Raw genomic sequence first — 15,297 nt, 5'->3', positions numbered from 1 at the left:
GTGTAATGTAGGCAGGACTGTGTAATGTGGGCAGGACTATGCAATGTAGGCAGGACTGTGCAATGTGGGCAGGACTGTGTTATGTAGGCAGGACTGTGTAATGTGGGCAGGACTGTGCAATGTGGGCAGGACTGTGTAATGTGGGCAGGACTGTGTAATGTGGGCAGGACTGTGTATTGTGGGCAGGACTGTGTATTGTGGGCAGGACTGTGTAATGTAGGCAGGACTGTGTAATGTGGGCAGGACTATGCAATGTGGGCAGGACTGTGTAATGTAGGCAGGACTGTAATGTAGGCAGGACTGTGTAATGTGGGCAGGACTGTGTAATGTAGGCAGGACTGTGTAATGTGGGCAGGACTATGCAATGTGGGCAGGACTGTGTAATGTAGGCAGGACTGTGTAATGTAGGCAGGACTGTGTAATGTGGGCAGGACTGTGTAATGTAGGCAGGACTGTGTAATGTGGGCAGGACTATGCAATGTGGGCAGGACTGTGTAATGTAGGCAGGACTGTGTAATGTGGGCAGGACTGTGTAATGTGGGCAGGACTGTGTAATGTGGGCAGGACTGTGTAATGTGGGCAGGACTGTGTAATGTGGGCAGGACTGTGCAATGTGGGCAGGACTGTGTAATGTAGGCAGGACTGTGTAATGTAGGCAGGACTGTGTAATGTAGGCAGGACTGTGTAATGTGGGCAGGACTGTGTAATGTAGTCAGGACTGTGTAATGTAGACAGGACTGTGTAATGTGGGCAGGACTGTGTAATGTAGGCAGGACTGTGTAATGTAGGCAGGACTGTGTAATGTAGGCAGGACTGTGTAATGTAGGCAGGACTGTGTAATGTGGGCAGGACTGTGTAATGTAGTCAGGACTGTGTAATGTAGGCAGGACTGTGTAATGTGGGCAGGACTATGCAATGTGGGCAGGACTGTGTAATGTAGGCAGGACTGTGTAATGTAGGCAGGACTGTGTAATGTGGGCAGGACTGTGTAATGTAGGCAGGACTGTGTAATGTGGGCAGGACTGTGTAATGTAGGCAGGACTGTGTAATGTGGGCAGGACTGTGTAATGTAGGCAGGACTGTGTAATGTAGGCAGGACTGTGTAATGTGGGCAGGACTATGCAATGTGGGCAGGACTGTGTAATGTAGGTAGGACTGGACAGACAAGTGCTTCTCTCTTGTTTGTGCACAATTGGGAAACTAAGCATGAAATCGGGGTCTAAATCATAATACTAATCATGATAACTTACACACTCAGCAAACAGTATAGAGTATATGGCACACACAGTACAGTGTACGACACACATAGTACAGTATACGGCACAAACAGTACAGTATCCAGCACACAGTACAGTACACGGCGCACACACAGTACAGTATACCCCCCACACAGTACAGTATACGGCACACACACAGTACAGTATACGGCCCACACACAGTACAGTATACGGCCCACACACAGTATAGTATATGGCGCACACAGACAGTAGTGTATACGTCACACACAGTACAGTATACAGCAAACACATAGTACAGTATACAGCACACACAAAGTACAGTATGCGGCACACACATATACACAGTAATGTATACGGAACACACACAGTACAATATATGGCACAGACACGATACTGTATATGGCATATACATAGTTCAGTATACGGCACACACACTACAGTATACGGCACACTCACAGTACAGCTGACGGCACACACACAGTACAAGGCACATGCACAGTAACGGCACACACACTGTACAGTATACGGCACACACACTGTACAGTATACGGCGCACACACTGTACAGTACACGGAGCACACACAGTACTGTATACGGTACACACATAGTACAGTATATGGCACACACACAGTATAGTATACGGCACACACACACAGTACTGTATACGGCACACACAGTACAGTTTATGGGACACACATAGTACAGTATACAACACACACACTGTACAGTATACGGCACACACATAGTACAGTATACGGCAATCACATAGTACAGTATACGACCCCCACACAGTACAGTATACGGCCCACACACAGTATAGTATATGGTGCATACAAACAGTAGTGTATACGTCACACACAGTACAGTATACAGCAAACACATAGTACAGTATACAGCACACACAAAGTACAGTATGCGGCACACACATATACACAGTAATGTATACGGAACACACACAGTACAATATATGGCACAGATGCAGTACAGTATAGTACATGGCACACACACGATACTGTATACAGCACACACACAAAGTACAGTATATGGCACACATGCACAGTACTGTATACGGCACACACACAGTACAAGGCACACGGACAGTAACAGCACACACTGTACAGTATATGGCACACACACAGTAGAGTATACGGCCCACACACAGTACAGTATACAGCAAACACATAGTACAGTATACAGCACACACATATACACAGTAATGTATACGGAACACACACAGTACAATATAGTATACGGCACACACAGTACGGTACTTGGCACACACACGATACTGTATACGACACATACATAGTTCAGTATACGGCACACACACTACAGTATACGGCACACACACAGTACAGTATATGGCACACACATACAGTAGAGTATACGTCACATACACAGTAGAGTATACGGCACACACACAGTAGAGTATACGGCACACACACAGTAGAGCATACGGCACACATACAGTAGAGTATACGTCACATACACAGTAGAGTATACGGCACACACACAGTAGAGTATACGGCACACACACAGTAGAGTATACGGCACACACACAGTAGAGTATACGGCACACACACAGTAGAGTATACGGCACACATACAGTAGAGTATACGTCACATACACAGTACAGTATACGGCACACACACAGTAGAGTATACGGCACACACACAGTAGAGTATACGGCACACACACAGTAGAGTATACGGCACACATAAAGTAGAGTATACGGCGCACACACAGTAGAGTATACGGCACACACACAGTAGAGTATACGGCACACACACAGTAGAGTATACGGCACACATACAGAAGAGTATACGGCACACACACAGTAGAGTATACGGCGCACATACAGTAGAGTATACGGCGCACACACAGTAGTGTATACGGCACACATACAGTAGAGTATACGGCACACACACAGTAGAGTATACAGCACACACACAGTAGAGTATACGGCGCACACACAGTAGAGTATACGGCACACACACAGTAGAGTATACGGCACACACACAGAGTATACGGCACACACACAGAGTATACGGCACACATACAGTAGAGTATACGGCACACACACAGTAGAGTATACGGCGCACACACACAGTAGAGTATACGGCACACACACACAGTAGAGTATACGGCACACATACAGTAGAGTATACGGCACACATACAGTAGAGTATACGGCACACACACAGTAGAGTATACGGCACACAATCAGTAGAGTATACGGCACACACACAGTAGAGTATACGGCACACAATCAGTAGAGTATACGGCACACACACAGTAGAGTATAAGGCACACACACAGTAGAGTATACGGCACACATACAGTAGAGTATACGGCACACATACAGTAGAGTATACGGCACACATACAGTAGAGTATACGGCACACATACAGTAGAGTATACGGCACACACACACAGTAGAGTATACGGCAGACACACAGTAGAGTATACGGCACACACACAGTAGAGTATACGGCACACACACAGTAGAGTATACGGCACACACACAGTAGTGTATACAGCACACACAGTAGAGTATACAGCACACACACAGTAGAGTATACGGCACACACACAGTAGAGTATATGTCACACACAGTAGAGTATACGGGACACACACAGTAGAGTATACGGCACACACACAGTAGAGTATACGGCACACACACAGTAGAGTATACGGCACACATACAGTAGAGTATACATCACACACAGTAGAGTATACGGCACACACACAGTAGAGTATACGTCACACACAGTAGAGTATACGGCACACACACAGTAGTGTATACAGCGCACACACAGTAGAGTATACAGCACACACTCAGTAGAGTATACGGCACACATACAGTAGAGTATACAGCACACACTCAGTAGAGTATACGGCACACACACAGTAGAGTATATGTCACACACAGTAGAGTATACGGGATACACACAGTAGAGTATACGGGACACACACAGTAGTGTATACGGCACACACACAGTAGAGTATACGGCACACACACAGTAGAGTATACGTCACACACAGTAGAGTATACGGCACACACACAGTAGAGTATATGTCACACACAGTAGAGTATACGGGACACACACAGTAGAGTATACGGCACACACACAGTAGAGTATACAGCACACACTCAGTAGAGTATACGGCAGACACACAGTAGAGTATACGGCAGACACACAGTAGAGTATACGGCACACACACAGTAGAGTATACGGCACACACACAGTAGAGTATACAGCACACACTCAGTAGAGTATACAGCACACACTCAGTAGAGTATACGGCACACACACAGTAGAGTATACGGCAGACACACAGTAGAGTATACGGCACACACACAGTAGAGTATACAGCACACAATCAGTAGAGTATACGGCACACACACAATAGAGTATACAGCACACACTCAGTAGAGTATACGGCACACACACAGTAGAGTATACGGCAGACATACAGTAGAGTATACGTCACACATACAGTAGAGTATACGGCACACATACAGTAGAGTATACGGCACACACTCAGTAGAGTATACGGCACACACTCAGTAGAGTATACGGCACACATACAGTAGAGTATACGGCACACACTCAGTAGAGTATACGTCACACATACAGTAGAGTATACAGCACACACACAATAGAGTATACGGCACACATACAGTAGAGTATACGTCACACATACAGTAGAGTATACGGCACACACACAATAGAGTATACGGCACACATACAGTAGAGTATACGGCACACATACAGTAGAGTATACAGCACACACACAATAGAGTATACGTCACACATACAGTAGAGTATACGTCACACATACAGTAGAGTATACAGCACACACACAGTAGAGTATACGGCACACATACAGTAGAGTATACGTCACACATACAGTAGAGTATACGGCACACACACAATAGAGTATACAGCACACACACAATAGAGTATACGGCACACATACAGTAGAGTATACGTCACACATACAGTAGAGTATACGGCACACATACAGTAGAGTATACGTCACACATACAGTAGAGTATATGGCACACACACAATAGAGTATACGGCACACATACAGTAGAGTATACGTCACACATACAGTAGAGTATACGGCACACACACAATAGAGTATACAGCACACACACAATAGAGTATACGGCACACATACAGTAGAGTATACGTCACACATACAGTAGAGTATACGGCACACATACAGTAGAGTATACGGCACACATACAGTAGAGTATACGGCACACACTCAGTAGAGTATACGGCACACATACAGTAGAGTATACGGCACACACTCAGTAGAGTATACGGCACACATACAGTAGAGTATACGGCACACATACAGTAGAGTATACGGCACACACACAATAGAGTATACGTCACACATACAGTAGAGTATACGGCACACATACAGTAGAGTATACAGCACACACACAATAGAGTATACGTCACACATACAGTAGAGTATACAGCACACACACAATAGAGTATACGGCACACATACAGTAGAGTATACGTCACACATACAGTAGAGTATACGGCACACACACAATAGAGTATACAGCACACACACAATAGAGTATACGGCACACATACAGTAGAGTATACGTCACACATACAGTAGAGTATACGGCACACATACAGTAGAGTATACGGCACACATACAGTAGAGTATACGGCACACACACAGTAGAGTATACGTCACACATACAGTAGAGTATACGGCACACATACAGTAGAGTATACGGCACACACACAGTAGAGTATACGGCACACACACAGTAGAGTATACGGCACACATACAGTAGAGTATACGGCACACATACAGTAGAGTATACGGCACACATACAGTAGAGTATACAGCACACATACAGTAGAGTATACGGCACACATACAGTAGAGTATACATCACACACAGTAGAGTATACGGCACACACACAATAGAGTATACGGCACACATACAGTAGAGTATACGGCACACATACAGTAGAGTATACGTCACACATACAGTAGAGTATACGGCACACATACAGTAGAGTATACGGCACACATACAGTAGAGTATACGGCACACATACAGTAGAGTATACGTCACACATACAGTAGAGTATACGGCACACATACAGTAGAGTATATGGCACACATACAGAAGAGTATACGGCACACACACAATAGAGTATACAGCACACACTCAGTAGAGTATAAAGCACACATACAGTAGAGTATACGGCACACATACAGCAGAGTATACGGCACACATACAGCAGAGTATACCGTACACACACTGCAGAGTATACGGCACACACACTGCAGAGTATACGGCACACACACTGCAGAGTATACGGCACACATACAGTAGAGTATACGGCACACATACAGTAGAGTATACCGCACACATACAGCAGAGTATACCGCACACACACAGCAGAGTATACGGCACACACACTGCAGAGTATACGGCACACACACAGCAGAGTATACTGCACACACACTGCAGAGTATACGGCACACACACTGCAGAGTATACTGCACACACACAGCAGAGTATACTGCACACACACTGCAGAGTATACGGCACACACACTGCAGAGTATACGGCACACTCTATAGTACAGCTGCTTGGTTTGCACCACACCAGAGTTACTTTACCTCTTTCCGGCTCTTTGGACTTTCTTCGATCCTCTTCATCAGCTTGAAAGAAAAACATTTTCTTATTCAGTTTCTTGCCTTCTTGGCACCCAGACCCCGATCCCCTCTCCGCTGACAATATTCACCATTTCTGATAGTTTGAGGGTCTTACACTAAGGATGCAATTAGGTCTTATTAGGCAACCAAAGGGGATCTCGAGCTGGGTGCCGTATCTCCTTATATTATATACATCCTTCAATGTATTCCAGCAACAGTTGTAGTGTCTGTCATCTTAAAGGCAATTTATAGTGAGGGTCCTTTCATGTAGAAGCCAGAGTAAAGAGGCTACGAAGAGTCCTCTGTGGAGGACTATCAACGGCCAAATCATTTGTGTAATATTTCACTTCACCTGTGGGGGGTGCTGTAGTGGAATTGAGCACTTGTTGTCAGGTTCTTTCATAGATTTCAACTGATCACTAAGGGCCTAAATCATATTTTTCATCAAGGAGCTCTTGAGATTAGAACAGATTGTCCAAGGAGAACTGCAGAAGTATAGTTTTGGACTGAAGGAGTACCTCAACATCATGGTGACAACTCTTTATCTTTTGGCTAATGGAAAGCAAATATTCACAGTAAGGTCATCAGCTTCTCTGATTAAACAAAAACCTAACTGGAGGGGAGCCTGGTACACCCAGAACTGGATGGTACACACATTCGATTGAGAGAAGGAAGACCTTCAATCAATAGTTTTGGAATGAAGGACGTCCCGAGAGCTACAACAACGGTGACAACCCTCAGTTTTCAAGTGAAGGTAGTTCCCAAACGTCTATTAATGGTGACAACTCTCAGTTTTGGAGTAAAAAAAGGTAAACTGTAAAAAGTGTAACATGTTTTTTTTAATATGGGATAGGCACTGAAACGCCCTATACATTTTGGGAGATTAAGGTTCTGAGACCACCACCTATCACTCGGAAGACTCATATTCTTTCATTTTGGAGTGAAAACGATCCTCGAACCTATATTAATGGTTATCACCCTCTGTTTTGGATTGAAAGAAGTCTTCAAATCTTTTCTTATGATAATCAGGTCACCCTTACTTATGGAGTGAGGAGAGTGCCCAGATCTTTATTAATGGTGCCCACCATAAGTTTTGAAGTTAAGGAGGTCCTCGGATTTATATTAATGTTGAACATTCTTAGATTTGGATTAAAAACACTTGGTCAGATCTTTATTAATGGTGACCACGAGATCACTTTCAGGTGGTCCTCAGATCTTTATTAATAGTATCCGCCTTCAGTTTTACAATGAAGGAGGTCCTCAGATTTATATTAATGATGACCACCATAAGGGTTGGAATGAAGGAAGTCCTCAGATCTTTATTATTGGTAACAACCCTCCCTCAGTTTTGGAGTGAAGGAAGTCGTCAAATTTATATGAATGTTGACCACCATAAGTTTTGGAGTGAAGGAAATCATCAGATCTTAATTATTGGTAACAACCCTCCCTCAGTTTTGGAGTGAAGGAAGTCGTCAAATTTATATGAATGTTGACCACCATAAGTTTTGGAGTGAAGGAAATCATCAGATCTTAATTATTGGTAACAACCCTCCCTCAGTTTTGCAGTGAAGGAAGTCGTCAAATTTATATGAATGTTGACCACCATAAGTTTTGGAGTGAAGGAAATCATCAGATCTTAATTATTGGTAACAACCCTCCCTCAGTTTTGCAGTGAAGGAAGTCGTCAAATTTATATGAATGTTGACCACCATAAGTTTTGGAGTGAAGGAAATCATCAGATCTTAATTATTGGTAACAACCCTCCCTCAGTTTTGGAGTGAAGGAAGTCGTCAAATTTATATGAATGTTGACCACCATAAGTTTTGGAGTGAAGGAAATCATCAGATCTTAATTATTGGTAACAACCCTCCCTCAGTTTTGCAGTGAAGGAAGACGTCAAATTTATATGAATGTTGACCACCATAAGTTTTGGAGTGAAGGAAATCATCAGATCTTAATTATTGGTAACAACCCTCCCTCAGTTTTGGAGTGAAGGAAGTCGTCAAATTTATATGAATGTTGACCACCATAAGTTTTGGAGTGAAGGATGTCCTCAGATCTTTATTATTGGTAACAACCCTCCCTCAGATTTGGAGTGAAGGAAGTCGCCAAATTTATATGAATGATGACCACCATAAGTTTTGGAGTGAAGGAAATCATCAGATCTTAATAATTACTGGTGGCTACCTTCAGTTTCGGAGTGAAGGCAGCCTTCAAGTCTTTCTTATTGTGACCGCCCTCAGATTTGGAGTGAAGGATGTCCTCAGATCTTTATTAATGGTGACCACCCACAGTTTTAGAGTAAAGGAGGACATCAAATCCATATTAATAGTGACCACATTAATTTCTATAGTATAGAAGAACCTCAAATCTATACTGAGGTCCTCGACCTTTGGTTGCCTAAACCTCAGTGAAATTTGAAATAAAACTTTTGTGTGGATTTAACGCCATATGACATGGTCTACCATGGCATCCAGTGATAACGTAAACCCCCCATTTTCTTCTAGTAAGTGGTGAGACAATACGAGACTTGACATATCGAGTGGAGCCAGTGAATTTATGGTTCGTACATACATGTCCAACACCTCCTGAGAAGGTGGACCAAACAGAAATGAAGCAAGAGCAGAGTGGTAGAAAGTCAGTGGTACAGGAGGGAAGTAAAAAACAGCCAGGTCGTGAGTGGCTGAAAACCGTCACATTGTTCAGAAGGTGCATGATCATTCCTTATTGTGTGAACACAGCTGGATATCATACAAAGCACACAACCAGGCACAAACACACATGTACACATGCAAACCCCACCACCATCTACTACATATACTATAAAATGTATACAATATGGCCAAAAGTATGTGGACTCCTGACCATTACACCTATAAGAACCTGTTGGGCTTCCCATACCAGTGTCTAGACATGAATCCCCGAGGAGCGTCCCTTATCTTTTCAGATTATGTCATCAGTATGTATCATATCACAAATAACATATCTCACGGCCAGGAAGAAAAGGGTGGAGCGTGGTGGCAGCCAGTGAAAATGTAACACATAGCGAGACAGTGGACCACCTTACCTCCTCGGAGCCGGAGCCAAAAATCAGAAGATCAAAAGGAATGGCAGCCACCATGTCGATGAGGAACCAGCCTTTGAAGTAGTGTATGGCGATCTTGCCCGGGTGGCTGACCACTTCTTCGTTGGTGTTGACGTAGGTGGTGCGGAAGTTGATGAGGATATCGATAATAAACATGATGTCAACCATCAAGTCCACCACACTGAGCGGGTTGCAGGAGTAGCCGCAGTTTTCCTTCTGCTCCTCCTGGTCGTTCAAAAGGAAGGCAGCCGAGTACGGCGTGAAGATGGCAGTATAGATGACGAGCAGGAGGATGAGCCAGTCCCAGACGGCCTTAAAGGGACTATAGTGGAGAATTGTCCATTTGTGGATACGAGGAGCTTGTAGTTTGTACTCGGGAAGAACATCGGCTCCCAGCGATAGGACCTGTGTGGATAGAAGATACCATATATAAAAAAGATCGTCTACGTATCCTGTGGTCAATGGTTGTCAAAGGGGCGAAGAAAATAATAAATAAAAAGACCAATGCCAAAACCATCAACATACGAGCCCTACATGACAACATGTTCTTCTAGTCAAAGGCAAAGACCCATCCTGACTATAGGAGCTGAATGGAAATGCAAAACTAAGAAATAGGAAACCTCCTCATCAAGTAGTCAGAATGAAAGGGGTTCGAAAAACATGTCTGCTGTCTTCCAAAAACAGCGTCACAACTGCCCATGGGTTAAGTCAGCCGAGCAATACCACACACAATCTTTGGACAAGAGTGGCGCTGTTTTGGAAGACAAACTTGACGATTCCTTTAAGGACATATCTGTTACAGAAAATGCAATGACCTGGTAAGGCGGGAGGTCAAAGAATCTCAGGGTCCTTGTGTCCAGTAATGGTATAAGCATAACCCACAGCTAGAGGGTGACGCGGACAATATCACCCTACGTGATGATGTCATAGGATAAACCCCCAAATATATACAGAATAGGGGGAGCAGCAACGAAGTGACTGAAACTAGTCGCGTCATCTTTCCTTTCATGTAATCATATTCCATTTCCAGTGAAATACAATTAGGAGGAGAAGTTAGCTACTTCCTCCCCGACAGATGATACAGCCCTGATCCTCTAGAAGCCCTAGAAATAAGCAGGCCGTTATTTGTAATCATGGACAATCCCTTTAACAATATTTCATTGAGCTCTCACTTTTCCAAGATGGACGGGAGATAGCTAGTATGGCCGTCTTCACACATCGCTCATGGGAGGTCACTCATTAATATTAGATACTTTTCATAAATTGGATCAGAAGATAAAACAAACTCGGTGCAAAGCTGGTCATCCATTGTGATTCACACACCACCCGAATCACATGGACTGGATGAGGAGGATTGAATCCCTCCCGATGACTATTGATGGGAAGGAAGGTGATAGACAGAAAAGTCTACAGACCAGTGGTAACCAGTGCTAGGATAGGTTTACTGGGAAGACGCAAAGGGTTAATATTCTTCCCTTGCGTTGTCTCCCTATTGACCAATAACCTGGAAGCGCCATGAATCAGTCCGCGCCTCCCGTTCTCCCACCGCCTCCATGTTATTTACAGGTTCATTACTGCTCGGCCTGATATCAGCCAGTGGTTGTAATAACCATCTCCATCCCCGGCCCATCCATCTGCAGCCGGATATTCTGCACCTCCACTAGGATATCACCCGTCTTATCCTTATGCTTGTCTTGTCTCACCGCTTCTTCTATATAATCTGCCCCCCCTAATGTACTGACTCGTACTTCCCCCACTTCTTTACTGTCACCTTCTTCTCCTGTATTATCCGCTCTGCCCCTCTCCATTATTATCTGCTACTCTCCTGTATTATTCACCCCTCTCCATTATTATCTGCCCCTCTCCTCTATTATCTGACCCTCCCGTATTATCCGCCCCTCTCCCCTGTATTATCCACTCTTCTCCATTATTATCTACCGCTCTCCATTATTATCTATCCCTCTCCTGTATTATCCGCCCCTCTCCTGTATTATCCACTCTTCTCCATTATTATCTGGCCCTCTCCATTATTATCTATCCCTCTCCATTATTATCTGGCCCTCTCCATTATTATCTGGCCCTCTCCATTATTATCTATCCCTCTCCTGTATTATCCGCCCCTCTCCTGTATTATCCACCTTCTCTTGTATTCTCCGCCCCTCTCCATTATTATCTGCCCCTCTCCTCTATTATCTGACCCTCCTGTATTATCCGCCCCTCTCCCCTGTATTATCCACTCCTCTCCTGTATTATCCGCTCGGCACCTCTCCTTTATTAACTACCCATCTCCTGTATTATGTGCACCTCTCCTGTATTATCTGCCCCTCCAGTATTATCCACCCCTCTCCATTATTATTTACCCCTCTCCATTATTATCCGCCCCTCTCCTGTATTATCCGCTCTGCCCCTCTCCATTATTATCTACCCCTCTCCTGTATTATCTGCCTCTCTCCATTATTATCTATCCCTCTCCTGTATTATCCGCTCCTCTCCTGTATTATCCGCCCCTCTCCTGTATTATCCGCTCCTCTCCTGTATTATCTGCCCCTCCAGTATTATCCACCCCTCTCCATTATTATTTACCCCTCTCCATTATTATCCGCCCCTCTCCTGTATTATCCGCTCTGCCCCTCTCCATTATTATCTACCCCTCTCCTGTATTATCTGCCTCTCTCCATTATTATCTATCCCTCTCCTGTATTATCCGCTCCTCTCCTGTATTATCCGCCCCTCTCCTGTATTATCCGCCCCTCTCCTGTATTATAAGCCCCTCTCCTGTATTATCCGCCCCTCTCCTGTATTATCCGCCCCTCTCCTGTATTATAAGCCCCTCTCCTGTATTATCCGCCCCTCTCCTGTATTATAAGCCCCTCTCCTATATTATCCGCTCCTCTCCTGTATTATCCGCTCCTCTCCTGTATTATCCGCCCCTCTCCTGTATTATCCGCTCCTCTCCTGTATTATCCGCCCCTCTCCTGTATTATCCGCCCCTCTCCTGTATTATCCACCCCGCTCTCGTATTATTCACCCGTCACCTGTATTATCCGCCCCTCTACCGTATTATTCGCTCATCTCCCGTATTATTCGCTCATCTCCCATATCATTCGCTCATCTCCTGTATTATCTACCCCTCTCCTGTATTATCAGCCCCTCTCCCGTAATTTTTGCCCCTTTATCGTATTTTCTTCTCCTCTCATGAATTATCGACCCCTGTCTAGTAATTTTTGCCCCTGTCCCATATTTTCTTCCCCTCTCCTGTATTATCTGCCCCTCTCCTGTAATTTTTTCCCCTTTCCAGTATTTTCTGACCCTCTCCCGTAGTATCTGCCCCTCTCCTGTAATTTTTTCCACTTTCCAGTATTTTCTGACCCTCTCCCGTAGTATCTGCCCCTCTCCTGTCATTTTTGCCCCTTTCCAGTATTTTCTGACCCTCTCCCGTAGTATCTGCCCCTCTCCCATATTATCCGCCCCTCTCCTGTAATTTTTGCCCCTCTCCAGTATTTTCTGCCCCTCTCCTGTATTATCTGCCCCTCTCCAGTATTATCTGCCCATCTCCAGTATTATCCGCCCCTCTCCTGTATTATCTGCCCATCTCCAGTATTATCCGCCCCTCTCCAGTATTTTCTGCCCCTCTCCAGTATTATCTACCCTTCTCCTGGGTATTATTCTGGTTTCTGAAGAGCAGGTAGATGAAAAAGGCTCCTGAATAGCCACGGAGCGCACCCCCCATTATAGTTCTCTCTGAATGAGTGATTGTCCTGGTGTTACAATGCTATCTCCCCGCACACTCAGGACACCTCATCTATTTCTGGAGACGCAGCACGGGCTCCTCCACTAAATCCGCTGTTTGTGGCCATTGTTCATAGCAATGTTTTACAGTAAGTGCAGAAATCTGCAAAGCAGGCAGAATTCTGCTCACCCCAGGGTGCGAGTGATGGAAGCAGAGAACAGCAAATCCACAATGTGCCGGCGCTGTATAGAAGACGCTGCACCCCCACCCCGATCACAAGCTCATATATACAGGATCATTCACACTTCAAGTAATAAAGCTTATTACATTCTGCATTATGTATATATAATACTCTGCATCACTGGCGCATTGTGCCCGCAGTCTGCGCCTCACCTCCTGAATATTCCTTCATCACCTGTGAGTGATATTGTTAAGAAGTGGAAGAAACCGCAGCAACTCAGCCACAAAGTGGAGACCCCATAATGTTACAGAGCAGGGGGACAGAAAAGTCACCGCCGCTCTGCTGACCCCATAACTGCAGAGTCCAGACCTCTTCTGGTATCAGCACAAACACAGCGCCCCCGTCGGGAGCTTCACGGCCGAGCAGCTGCATGCAGCCGTACATCACCAAGCACAAAGCCGAGCGTCGGATGGCGTGGTGTAAAGCCGCCACCACTGGACTCTGGAGGAGACGTGTTCTGTGCAGTGACGGATCGCACTTCTCTGATGGAGTCTGGGTTTGGTGATTCCAGGAGGACGTTACCCCCTGACTGCATTGTGCCGCTGTACAGATGGTGGAGGAGGATAGTGCTATGGGCTGTTATCAGGGGGCGGCCGTGGACCCTCAGCTCCAGTGATGGGAAATCTTCATCTTCAGCACAAGACATTGTGGACAATTGTAGCTTCAGCTTTGTGGGAACAGTTTGGGGAAGACCCTTATCTGTCCCCCCATGACTGTGCCCAGTGCACAAGCTCCATACAGACATGGAGGGGAGAACATGAGCGGCTGCACAGAGCCCGGACCCCCAACACCATCCTATAATGGAGATTGTGTGCTCGGCCTCCCCCCAACATAAGACTGATTCCAGACCCCCCCTAATAACCAGAACCCCCATCTGTCTCTGCTGGTGCTGTAAATCCTTCCATCGCTGCAGCATCTCGCTCATATGGAGGGGACGATCATTAGAGACTCCAGGCTTCACAGCCAAGAAGCGATCAATCGTGTCCGCTCTGAGCGGCCAGATCAATACTGAGCAGAGAGCTGGAGAGACAGACAGGGAGAGCGCGGGAGACCTCACATCTCAGGCACCAAGGCTAAACCTCAGAGCCGCAGCTGGGCTCCACAGCGTGTCCTCAGGGGCTGCTCCACCGCGTGTCCTCAGGGGCTGCTCCACCGCGTGTCCTCAGGGGCTGCTCCACCGCGTGTCCTCAGGGGCTGCTCCACCGCGTGTCCTCAGGGGCTGCTCCACCGCGTGTCCTCAGGGGCTGCTCCACCGCGTGTCCTCAGGGGCTGCGTAGGCACCTGTAG

The 15,297-nt window shown here is 45.6% G+C and overlaps 1 protein-coding gene across 2 annotated transcripts in view; it reads right to left on the bottom strand.

Annotated features, from left to right (window-relative positions):
• The window catches only part of LOC141264842 (voltage-gated inwardly rectifying potassium channel KCNH2-like), a 170,417-nt gene that overhangs the window by 43,149 nt on the left and 111,971 nt on the right, over positions 1-15,297 (bottom strand). Inside the window, exons 2-3 of one of the 2 annotated variants that reach the window (XM_073677202.1) lie at positions 10,022-10,444; positions 6,919-6,960 (exon numbers count right to left, since the gene is read on the bottom strand). In XM_073677202.1, coding sequence (XP_073533303.1) covers positions 6,919-6,960; positions 10,022-10,444 — 465 coding nt within the window. The remainder of the gene's footprint in view (positions 1-6,918; positions 6,961-10,021; positions 10,445-15,297) is intronic. The other variant, XM_073677201.1, reaches the window with a different exon arrangement.

Source organism: Phyllobates terribilis, unplaced genomic scaffold (genome assembly GCF_046119375.1).
Source record: "Phyllobates terribilis strain yellow unplaced genomic scaffold, ASM4611937v1 Scaffold_4__5_contigs__length_816908805, whole genome shotgun sequence".
Classification (NCBI taxonomy): Eukaryota; Metazoa; Chordata; class Amphibia; order Anura; family Dendrobatidae; genus Phyllobates; species Phyllobates terribilis.
The sequence above is the reverse complement of the archived record's forward strand: the minus strand, read 5'-3'. Positions and strand labels throughout refer to the sequence as shown.